The sequence below is a fragment of the Plodia interpunctella genome, chromosome 18, assembly GCF_027563975.2.
Source record: "Plodia interpunctella isolate USDA-ARS_2022_Savannah chromosome 18, ilPloInte3.2, whole genome shotgun sequence".
In the NCBI taxonomy this organism is placed as follows: Eukaryota; Metazoa; Arthropoda; class Insecta; order Lepidoptera; family Pyralidae; genus Plodia; species Plodia interpunctella.
The window spans coordinates 4,050,450-4,062,946 of NC_071311.1; the positions used below are offsets into that span (position 1 = coordinate 4,050,450).

General features: G+C 36.8%; 1 protein-coding gene across 1 annotated transcript in view; it reads right to left on the reverse strand.

The window, feature by feature from the left end:
- Positions 1–12,497, reverse strand: part of LOC128677431 (uncharacterized protein) — a 29,896-nt gene that overhangs the window by 6,366 nt on the left and 11,033 nt on the right. Inside the window, exons 11-30 of the mRNA XM_053758277.2 lie at positions 10,857–12,432; positions 10,517–10,728; positions 10,091–10,223; positions 9,245–9,848; positions 8,481–8,983; positions 8,080–8,256; positions 7,562–7,980; positions 7,028–7,164; positions 6,723–6,949; positions 6,170–6,387; positions 5,416–5,633; positions 4,877–5,050; positions 4,378–4,578; positions 3,774–3,988; positions 3,305–3,467; positions 2,069–3,213; positions 1,512–1,638; positions 865–994; positions 533–611; positions 41–257 (exon numbers count right to left, since the gene is read on the reverse strand). Of these exons, the coding sequence (XP_053614252.1) occupies positions 41–257; positions 533–611; positions 865–994; positions 1,512–1,638; positions 2,069–3,213; positions 3,305–3,467; positions 3,774–3,988; positions 4,378–4,578; positions 4,877–5,050; positions 5,416–5,633; positions 6,170–6,387; positions 6,723–6,949; positions 7,028–7,164; positions 7,562–7,980; positions 8,080–8,256; positions 8,481–8,983; positions 9,245–9,848; positions 10,091–10,223; positions 10,517–10,728; positions 10,857–12,432 (6,875 nt within the window). The remainder of the gene's footprint in view (positions 1–40; positions 258–532; positions 612–864; positions 995–1,511; positions 1,639–2,068; positions 3,214–3,304; positions 3,468–3,773; positions 3,989–4,377; positions 4,579–4,876; positions 5,051–5,415; positions 5,634–6,169; positions 6,388–6,722; positions 6,950–7,027; positions 7,165–7,561; positions 7,981–8,079; positions 8,257–8,480; positions 8,984–9,244; positions 9,849–10,090; positions 10,224–10,516; positions 10,729–10,856; positions 12,433–12,497) is intronic.

Consider the following 12,497-nt stretch of genomic DNA (forward strand, 5'->3'; position numbering starts at 1 on the left):
TCATTATTGATTTAACTTCGACAATTTTTATGCAACTCACATGATCATCGTCAATTTCTGGCTCTTCCATTTCATTGAAATCTTTCTTTTTCTTTCTATCTTTCCCTTCGTCTCCGTCGTCTGTGCCCTGTTCTTCTTGTTTGGCAGCCATCTCTTTCTCTCCCGTGCTCTCTCCTTTGCCGCGTTCTTCTTTCTCTTTCTGCTGCTCCTCTTCTAATTCTTCCTCGTCTTCAGAACCCCAGATTTGTTGATCCAGCCTACAGAAATAGTAATAACAACACTTGTCACAAAATTCTTCAATCACTTTGATATTTCAAATGCGAAATTACAAATTTTTGCGAAATTTCAAACGCAAAATTACCGGATTTATATTAAATTTAGTTATATTAGAATATAGTCTATATCTATTTCATCTATATAATTCTATATAACTATATATCACGGAAAGGAAATTCTAATTGACTAATAAACAACAAATTTTACAATATGGTTCGTTGTGTTCTCATAAATTAACTAAATCGATATAACATACTTTTCAGCAGCGTTATCGATATCGCCCATTTGTTTGTCGGCGTCATTGTCATCATCTTCTTGTTCGGAGTCATCACCTTCTGCAATCAACAAAACAAGAATTGATTGCTTTCGTATACAAATAAAAAAGCATAATATATAAAACATTTAACCTATTTCGCCCCAATGCTGGGCAAGGGTCTAAGAGTTAAAAAAAAAACTTAATGAATATAATCATATCCAAAATACAATCGTTAATGTGATTACAAATTACGTTAAAGGTAATAATAAATTTTACGTTATGTAATTTTTGTAAGATAAATTGGATTGTGTATAATCCTCATCGACACGTACCCTTTTTGTCAACATCTTGTAGATGAGAATCAAAGTCATCAGACATATTGATTCCTTTCTCCTCTTCCTTGCAATCTTTATCTTCTTCCTTCTTTTCTTCCCCTGGCCTGCTCGCATCTTCTAGTTGATCCTATAATACAATAACATACTCGTATTAATTTTGAAAACGATTACAATAACGACAATAACGATTACACGGCTCGTACAGTCTATCAAGAAAGTGAAGAAAATGTATGAGTGCGCTGTCTCCTGTTGGCCGACAACACTGGGTGTTTATCAACCAATCTTGACCATTCTATTTGGTATTGCAAAGGCAAAAAATTGAGTTCGTTAAAAATCAGTTTTCTTCACGTTCTTGACAGACTGTACCTACAATTTTTAATCCATACATAACAATTACAACGTGGAACTCTGTCTATTTTGACGTCAAAACGTGTAATAATATAGTCTTATAAGATTGAGATGCTTTTAGATGTGGAGATGAGAAGAGATGGGAGGTTGAGAGTGACGTAGGTTACTTTTTACCGTAGCGTTTGGCGCAGGACGCAAAAGCGCGACATTTTCTATCTTTTTATTTTCTGGGACCGAACAGCTCCGAATATCGCCGGCAAAACACGAATGAGAGAAAAGTGAAGTACAAATCTGACCTGGTTCTCGATCCTGTCGGAGACGTCCGTCTGCCCCTCCCCGGCGCCGAGCCCGGTGCCTCCGGACAGATTCCCCGCCCCGCATTCACCTTCACCTTCCTCCTCCATGTCTGCTGGACGACAGAACCTGCAAATGTATTATTTATTTTCATTCCATTTAAAACATTCTTTATGATTTTTTTACATCTGGTAATATGTGATCATCGCTGCCCAGAAACAACTGGAATAACAGGGACATCGCAGTGTTGCCAGAATAGACAATGAAAGCACTACTACTCCTATTACTACTACTATATTGATATTACTGAAAAAGCTTGACACAACAGAACACAAAAATAAATATTTGAATGGATGCAACATGGGGCATTAAATGCAAATACAAACGAATGAAAAACATACATAAAAGAAACAAAATCTAAAAATTACTAATTACAATATTACTTTACTATATATATAAGATTATAAATGCGATTGAAGTATTTATATTTAAAATAACTTTATGAATGAGAGTTTTTTAAGTTACATATAAATAAGGTTAAGGCTATAACAATACTCACCCTTTTGTAGCCAAATCCGAAAAGATCTTCAACAAAACTGACAGCATCTTACAAGAAACACGATGTACCGCCACTTTCTGCGTTATGAAATATTGGACAAACAACACAGTTTGCTCCAATATTGGCACCAATCTCATCACAGCATCCTTGCCTTCCTCTACATCTACTTTAGTCGTCAAATACTGAACATAATTTACCAACACCACATTAATTTTCTTTATAAGAGTATCCAACTGAAGCAGTTTCGTATCATGGCTAAGTTTATCTTGCAAGAGTTCTTTCAAATGTTTGTCTTCAAGAATATCTTTGTGTTCTTCTTTATCTTTTTCTGCACTTTCAATGATTTCATCGATCGCTTCCAGAACATTGTCAGAAATTTCAGGCAAATGATTTTTATATATCGATTGAATTATCAACAACATTGTTGCTAGCAAGTCTTCCGTTAGATTCACTAAATCCTCTACATTAACTTCATCTTCCATAGAAATGTCTTTACATTCGTCCAATTTATTGATATTGCTGATCGTTTCTCGAAGATAATCTGATAATTTGACTATACTTTTCAATACTGGATGGTGTGGCACGTAATCTTCATCAATACATATCTTTAGTTTAAATTGATACTCATTAATCAAATCGGTGACGTCATTTAAGATACTTTCTAAACTAGATTTAGATTCATTTGCAGCAGCAATATGACTTTGAGATATCACTGGTACATTATCTATACTGTTATTTCCAATTTTCTTTGGAATGCTATTAACTAATTTATTTAGTGTATTTTTCTCCTTGTCCACTAATTTTATCAATGCTTTAACTTTTTTGTACAGCTCTCGCCATTCCTCGCTGTTTTTGTAGCATTTTGTTATTGGAGATCTTGACAGAACATTATCAAATTCGGCTTGCTGGTCTGAATTTAACGTATGTTCTGGTAGAGATTTAAGTACGACACTGAACTGATCCAGCAATATGCAAGTGTTTGCATAGCAATCTGCTAGGATGTCAAGTTTCTGATTAACTGTCAGTATGTTTGCTCCAGTGGTATCTATCTCTAAGGCGTTCGTGAGGTGTGTGGTCAATGTGCGCAATTCGCAGAGATATCTCGAGTACTTAGATATTGATCTCTTTTGAGTGTTCATTAATTTCTGGAATAAATATAGGTAATTAAATTAATAGTTAGATTACTTAGTTAGTTGATTATTATTAGATTTTTTAGACAAACAAGATTGTACTTACCATCAGTTGTGCGGCGAACCCCTTGCACCTCTCAATATTCTGCATGCCCAGGTCTTGGTGTGGTGATTGTAACGCGGACGTCAGCTGTCTGTGGCGGGCGATATTCTTCTGGAAGTACTGCTCACAGCCCGACCAGAGGAGAGACAATGAGGCGTCGCAGCGTCTGAAATATGAGGTAACTATGGAATAAACTTCCTTATGCGCCTCCGAATAGGGTTCACATATGCTTGAAGACGACAACTCAATATCTTTACTTACTTATTTAACTTGTTTGTGTCACGGTATTAACAGAAATATCATCATTCCACAATACTTTTTTGTTATGTACAATAAAGTCATTGATTAACACTGGCGTCAGATTTTATTCAAGTCTCCTAAAGACATCTGACCTGACTTTTACGACTACCTACCGCCATCTAGTGGTAATAAAGTTATTGCTAACAAAATAAAGATTACAACGGTATCATACCTATTCTTCAAATACTGAATAGCGGCGTCGAAATCCACCGGCGGTATAGTGAAATCATAAAGCTGGTCAGCGGTAGACAATATGACCAGACCAGTGCGGTGGTTGAGACCCATCTTCGTGAGGTACTTGAACAGGTCAGCCACCGCTTTCCGTTTCTGCTGCATTATGTTCTTGGCTTGTGATGTTTGTTTCTCTTTTGGCAGGGTTGAGTCCACCTACGAATATTAAAGGTAACCTTTCAAACGGCCGCTAATTTTGAAGCAGTATGATATAGTGCTTTAGATGATGCTGGAAACAGCTAGGTGTGTACTTATGCGAAATAAATTATTTTATTTGATTTGATGGAGACCTTAACACCGTCACTGCGACCTGAGTGCCCAGAGATTCCCAGTTCCTACTTATGTAGAAACTTGGAACTACCCAGCACATAAGTCATATGTGAAATAAGTCACATGATCTTTGTCTACCATGTGTAATAGTTTTCTTGCATCCGATGAAGAGCAAACACCTACTTGAAAATGTCTGTAATGTGAAAAGGCAATATCAAACCATTGGTATTGCCAAGAAAGTCGTGTGTATTTAATTATATTCAAATCAAACTTACCTCTAAAGACCCCAAATGCGTGCTAGTTTCAATGACTTGCGTCACAAAGTCGTCCAGAGCCTGCACCAGGACAGGATAACCGGCATTCGTCATAGTATCTTTGCACAACGTCTTCGCTTTGTTAAGCAAGCTTATCACTTTCGACAGCAGCGCGCCTTCTGGCAATGACGCATTGGGTTGCTCCGATTGGTCCAGGTATTTCTATGAGAATAATGATTTAATTTCCGTCACATATTATAGACGATTGCTTGTAATACAATAACCTCGCAGGACTAACATAACAAACCACATTTAATCCACGATTTTGAACATAAATCATGAGTAAGTAAAGTAAGTATTTGAGACAGGTTTCTTAAACCTTACTCAGTAGAAGCTCAGTAGATGCGTTATCTATCAGTGACAAACATTAATGTATTTGATCTCAAATGCCCATATGATCTGTGCCGACATCACTATTCTTGTTTCTCACAGTTTCTCGCCAGATGAAAAACACACTAACCTTGACCATCCTCGCCTGCAGCAAGTAATGCTGCGGGTCGACGAGGTAGGCGCCCCCCGCGGCCGCGGACGACGCTGTGGCCCGCTTGGGCCGGTCCCAGATGCCCACGTGATCTGTGCCCACGTCACTACTCTTGTCTATTAGACAGCTGCTCACCGATTCTTTTAGCAGATTCTGAAATAAACAGGCCAGCTTTTTAATTTATACATTCACGTAGATTAATACGTTAACCACAGATAAAATAGCCCTTCTTAGTTTTTCATGTATCTTCCAACACAAACACACTCTTTATTTTTCGGCGTGGCGAGCTCTTGTGTTTAGTTGTTGTGCCCAGACAGTAAGTAAGTAAACAGACTCTCGACAAAATTCTAGTTCTCTATCTAATTCTCCTCTCTCATGTGAGCATTTTCCCAGTATCTTTTCGCTTTGGCATTAAGTCCACCTTTTGTACACATTTCTTTTTTGTAATAGTGCGTAATATTTTTAAAATAAATGAATTAAATAGTGAATCATTAATAAATTGGAATTTTGGTTATTACCTCAAACTCCTTGGTCTGTTTATGTAGTGCCCTATGCGCCTTATCGACAGTGTCCTTAACACTCCAGTAGCTAAGGTCGCGATCCCACGTGCAGATTTTGACGAAATCCTTCAGTTTCTTCTCTATAGGCGCTCGTTTCTCTTTCAGGTGGGAAGCAACTTGAGCACTGAACTGAGTATAGTAGTTGTACGTGTTCCATAGAATGGAAAGGAGTTCGTCTAGAAAAATAAAATGGTACGTATTTTATTTACAATTATATCAGGTGCCGCTGAATAGATGAAGTTCTGAGAAACTTGAGAACCAATTCTCACGCAAACGAAGTACATTTCGCGAATTCTTCTCTTCTTTGACAAATGAAACTCTTGTGAATAAATGAATGGATATGTAGGAGTAGAGTGAAATAAAAAAATATATAAAGAAAATAAAACCGTCCAATTTTCTACTTTTTTTTTCGAATCAAAAAAGACAAATAAATTATATTGATTTAGGCCAGTAAGTAGCCACAGGAAATTATCATTAGCCTCATTAAGGTTTTCTATGTGGCAGGAGGATGGAGAGTTTAGGCAAGACAACATATTAGTAAGCCATAGATTTAACCGCTTCATAGTCACACAAAGTATTCCACGAGAAACCCCACTTAACTCGTTTCTCGGTATCTCCCAACACCAGTCCGGAGTCCATCCTGAGCTATTCAAACTAGCCAGTGGAGATCACCACCCGGTTGATATTATCGAGTGTGTTTATATCAACTTACTTCTTCTCTCAGTTGCCTCCAAATGCACCAAATGGCAGTGATATACATAGATAATATCCAGCCTAACTTCGTATTCCACCAAATTGGACATCTCCATGTAATCTTTCAGCACGGTGATGACTCGAATGGGGGTCGCTGGCTCTTGAGCATTCGGGTCCAAGTACGAGTTTATTACGGAGTAAAGGTAGAACCAATATCTATGAGCTTCTGAGCGCTTTCTGGAAAGATATAGTGACATAAATATATAGACTAGTAAATAATACACTTTGTAATTGTGACAAAAAACTCATTGTACCAAAAATGTTAGAAATATCCATATTAGCAACCTTTCACCTCAAATGGTTTCTATCTCATACAGTTTAAACTCACAATTTTCAAGATTCCGCTGCGATTTTACGACCGGCCTCCTGTCGTCAGACATTAGCTCCCTTTAGGAATGTTATTGTTGCCTATCAACTGCAAAGGCTTTGTAGGGCATCCACGGGATACGGAGGATATGGAGCTAAATTTACTGGCCATACACGAAATACGCACACAAATCAAAATGACAAACCTATTGTACAAATTATTGAGACACTCCTTCCAATGTGCCATCTCCAGCTTCCTCCAATTGATGATCTGCTGTCCCACGGCCAACGATATGTCAATCATGTTGTTCCCCTTGTGGGCGTTCTTGTTCCACTCCTCTACCTTGTCCCGTAGGAGCTCTAGGCCGGTCAGAAGACGGGACACGGGACTCGACACAGGGAAGCTGAGGATCCTGTTCACTATTATTATTATCTGAAATAAACAAATATTACTTTTAATCATCTAATTACAAATGTGTCTTAATATCATTAGAATCGAAGAGAAACTTACGTCTTTGAGCGTGGGGAAGTCTGGCCACTGGTCGAGCAACAAGTTAGTGGCGTGTTTGACTCTGTGCAACAGAGGCACGCACTGACGCGTCTCGGACACCCACGGCGACCGGTAGAAATCTACCCTTTGGCCAGATTCTGCGGATTTGAATATGAGGATATTCATAACTTTATGTTTTCATATATTTATTTCTTACCTCAAAATGTACAAAACAATTTGTATATGTAGTATACAATCAATAAGTAAAAATTATGACAATTGTATAATAAAAATTAATATAGATTTAATTTAGGCTTATAACTTAAGTCAAGAGACCGCGCCGTGATGGAAGTCCCGCAGTCGGCGGCGCTACCGTCTTTAACAATAACAACATGGCGATCTAATTTTGATTCAGTTCCAAACGTTACTACAGGGGTTCTCTCAGGGCGCTGACACTATACTCCCCTTTCGGGTGTGATAATGTAGTGACCAGCTATTTTTAGTGACAAAAATATTGAAAATTTGTTCAAACAGTCGAAATATCTAAGTACTTACCAGTTCCTTCAACATTCTCCTTGATTCTGGAAATCAGAACCAACAAGCTCGGTGACATTGCGCCTTCAAAGTCCGCGTCAAGCGCTTCCCACGCATTCTGCATTACACGACTAAATGTGGGATACCTCTGCATTAAAGGTTTTACCACATCGGAACTGAGCACTTTCTTCGAGCTGCGTAACCACTCAGCTGCCGTCATGTTACGGACGAAATTCGAATGCCATTCGTAAACTAAGGAGATATCTTCGGGACTTATGAGAAGATTAGGTTTATTTTTAATGTCTATGGTCTGTGTTTTGGTTTTCTGTTCCAGCGTTGGTGGTTTGAACTCTCCGAAGTCAGTTTCGGTGTAGGAAGGGAACATTTCTGTTATCTCTTGCGCTGCTATCGCATCATCGTCTTCATCTTCGCATTTTGATCTAAAATTTATTACGGTTCATTGTAAATATTTTGGAAATCTTGAAACACATATGTACGAACTCGAACAAATACAAATCTATAGAACACAAAATACTTACTTAGTAACGTAAAGAGCATCATCTTCCTGCTTCTTTAGCTCAATCTCCCGATTCTGTTTCTCCCAGGCCCCTACAAGCGAACTCAATGTGCTCAACACACACTGAAAAGAGGTGGAGTCGACGGATTCTGCTGCGTAACATCTCATACTCAACTCTGATAGATTCATTTTTAGTACCCTGAAAATGTCATTAAAGGTAATATAGTGGCATGCTAGTAGTTTATTGTTTTGAGATCTTTTTATAGCATAGTGGGCAAAGGGCATGCGCAACTCGCATGCCCTTTGCCCACTTAGTAAATAAATAAAGGCAAGCAAAAAATGTCCTAAACCTACTTCATCACTATATTTTTAATACCTACGTAAAAGTTTTAAAAGATTAACAATGATAAAAAAAACACTTACGCAATGTTTTCAGATTCAGCACTGAACGAATCATCGCCCACCGCCATGACATTCTTATTCAATAAATTGACAAACTGTTCTTTTATGAATCTATTGAAATATTCTTGCTTGCGATCCCTCCTGGGTATACTATCCGGATACACCATCAAGTCATTCACGGTTTCTTTCAAAATCGACCCCTGTTCTATTTTCACAATCATCTCTCGTACTAAATCATTCAGCGACGTCACGCTATATACTAGTTGCGAAATAGAACTTCGTAAAGGTTTCGCCAAATCTGGGAAAGCCTCTGAATATGTCTCGATTTTTTTATAAAATGCGTTGACGGAATACAGCCAAGAGGAAGCTTCTTTGGATATGGTTTGCGCGTTTTGTATAGTTGTTTTGTCGTGAATTTTCTTTTGTAAGATGTCGTGTAAGGCGTTGCAAGCTGTGAGAAGGTTGGTAGCTAAATCCTTTGTGGTTTTTGGTGATAATACAGACTTTGTAAAATGACTGCAATCCTGCCAAAAAAAAAAAGGAAAATTAGACCAGCCTACCAGAAAAATCAACACAATAATATTAATTTCGATAAAATATCGCGAGTTAATTCTTATTTTTTCATAGGAATAAAATATAGTAAGAGGAGGTTTTATTCAAAAGAATAAATATAAACTAAAACTCTGTATTGCAAAGGTTGTTTATAAAACAATATAGCATTCACCCATTCAGCTTTTACAACTAGTATTTTTATCAAAGATTAATCGTATAAGTAAAATAGATACCTTCACAAAGCTGCTATATGTAGGAGTCTCAGGCCTAAATGTGTTTCCTGACGCATATTTCTGCACTTTATCCGCTGTACTTTGTTTCAACTTAAACAACACTCCACAATAAGGATGTATCTTTTTCAAAATTTCCCTATTCTCGTTCAAACTCTCAACCTTTACATCTGAAGGAGCCTTGACATCCCTATTTTCAACTATGCTGCCACTAACTACACCGTGGATGTAGTAAGTGCTTAGTAACACTTCGAACATTTCAATATCCTCTTCAATATATTTAACTTTGAGGCGGTATTTCTCAACATGATCCACAGGCTTCATTTCTGCCATCATTCTGATGAACAGCAAACTTGTCAGTAGCGACAATTCTGCAATCAATATCTTTACTTTCATTGTGTTGGAAGTATGGAGCGATGTTCTAGAAAGTTCTTTGAAAATCGTTTGTGCCTCTACCAACATGTCTGTGAATGAGCTGTCCCCTTTGAAATCATTCGTTATCTTCTGGATTATGTCTGTGACACTGGATCCCTTTAATTTCATAGCTAACTGTAAGGAGCTAATAAGCTGCTCAAATTTCTTTATCTCAAATTGGGCATCAGATTTCCTGAAAATTAACATAAGGATAATGAATTACTGTTAATGCTTGTTTGTGATATGGTAAAGCTTAATTGTAAATAACGATCTACATAGACTTCTGATTTACCTAATTTAATAAGACCTCGAACGAATAAAGAAAAAAATATCTAAGGAAAGAAAACCAAACGATTTATTGACGAAATATCTTGAAAATACGAGATAATTCAAGAATCACTGACATATTATCTGTAATAGATAATATTAACTTACACTTTTAAAACAGCGGCAGTGTCCAAAGTGGCAATGTTCCTCCAAATGATGTTGAGCACCGACTCCAGTTGCGAAGAGTAACTGTCAAGCTCCTCCAGTGATACAGTCTCGTAGGCCAACAAATGGCGGGAATCTATAAAAATAATACTTCATGCTTTTATTTTTCGTAATTAAAATGATGTAGTCTATCTAGAAAGAGTAGAAAATAAATGAAGGCGCTTTTTACTAGTGACTGTCAACACTGTTTGTCAAGCAATCTTGACCATTCTATTTGATATTGAAATGGCAGAAAAATTTAATTCATTAAAAATCTACTTTTTAGCCATAAGTTTTTATGAAGAATATCAAAAGTATACGACAATCGAAGCCAAGTTTACCCACTAATTAAACATGTTGAAATAGTTCGTAAAGCTAAATTAAACTTACCGAGTTCATTACTGGATAGCGTCATAGCTTGCACAAAATGCGGCAGAAGAGCAAGGTTAGATGACATTCTTTTTCCGCTAGAGGGCACTACTTCCAAACAGTCTTCGCCGGACATTTTGTTGATATTAAAGAACGCAAATGAATATAACGCCGGGGAATATACTAAGTTTTTGTACAATTCATCCCAGAACTTCACAGGGATTGAATGCATTCTGTAAGAACAAATTCAGTTTTATTACTATATCGGTCTAATTTTGTAAAACATAGTATCCATTATGTAAATTTATTCAAATATAATTTCATTACAGCTTTAGCACTGTATAAGTAAGTTATAAATTACCTCAACTCAGCTACTTCAAGATCAGCAACTAACTTTTGCAAAACTTCCAATGTGTTAGTCAAAGTAGGAGGGAATCCTTTTGTCCTCTTACTAACATTCACTAGGTAAGTCAATACCTCCACCAAATCACCCCTACGCTTTAATTCCTCTTCCTTACATAGGTTTTGTATTATTAACAAAAGATCTCTTTGCATTACACCTAACATTCTATACAATATGTAGGAACTGAATGGTATTAGTTTTGTTTTATGATCAACCTTTGATTGAGTTTCTGACATATCAACATCTTCAACAGCTAACCCATCTCCATTTATAGCAACGACATCCTTTGACAATTTATGTAATTGTCTCGAAAGAGGTTGATTCATATCTAACGTTAATGTATTGATCTCGTCAGCTTTATTTTGATAGAAATTGAATTCTTCCTCATTTGCGTACAATTTCGGCTGACCATAGAGCTTTCGCAACTTTTTACTGATTTTAGCCATTTCTACGTTGTCTCTATCATCGTCTAAAATTGTAGCTTCATAAAGTAAATTAAAGGTATCTACGACTTCTTTATTTGATACATTTTTAAATAGTTCTCCTATTAAGTGTTTCTTCAACCATTTACTATGGACATAGATCAATTTAACTATTTCTTCATTCATTGTGTACCTTCTATTTTTGCGGTGAACTATTAGAAAATCTGTAGAACATACATTTATGAATCTCTTTCGCCAATTAAGTAGCTGCATGATATGACACGTCGACTCATCGTCTAAGGAGTCTTCGGCCCGTAACATACATGTTTTAATAGTGGCATCTATCTCTTTTAAGTAACGATCACATAATTGTAATATAGGATAGTTTTGAGTCTCGTTTATCGTGGGCCATTTATTTGGGCCTGCACCGTGCCTTAATTCAACGCTTTGCGAATAGGATATGGCAGATAATTTGGAATTATCATCGACTAGATTTTTTGTTATTTCATTGTAAAGCACAAGAGTATCGAGGTTTGATTTCCTTACAGACTTATCAGTCAGTTTGTAAAACTCTGGATAAAATCTTTTGATAAACAGCTTATTGCTATAATCAAATAGACCCGGGCAATTGGATTCGAGAAATCGTAATAAATACTTTTCTTGTGGATTTGTCGCTACAGCTGTTTTTAAGAGTTTATGCAAACAATTGATATTTTTGCATGGAAATTTTGTGTGTGTTACGAATAGAGTGAACATGAAATTCCATTTATTGTTCATACTTTGAATAATAGCGTCTGAACTTTGCTGGCAGATTTCAAACTCAGAATCTGCGCAAAGACCTTTTACTGTCAATGTGTGTTTGGCGCCATTTGTTTTTAGAACACTATCCTCAATTAGTTCTAATTCTTTCTCTAACGCTCTCAACATAGTATTTTTCATTTCAGCCAGTGACATGTTGATGTTAGAAGCAAAATCTGCTCCGCATCTTGGCTTTATGTAGACGTCTGCAAAGCTATTGACGATTGCTCTTTTAAATGGTATAGCACGTACTAATTGCTGCCATGTCAAATGTGTTGCTTGAAGTAAATGTGTGATGGTTGGACGATCAAATCCTAAAACAGATGCATCAAACGATATTTTAATAACGTAAAAATTAATTTTATATTAATTTGGTTTA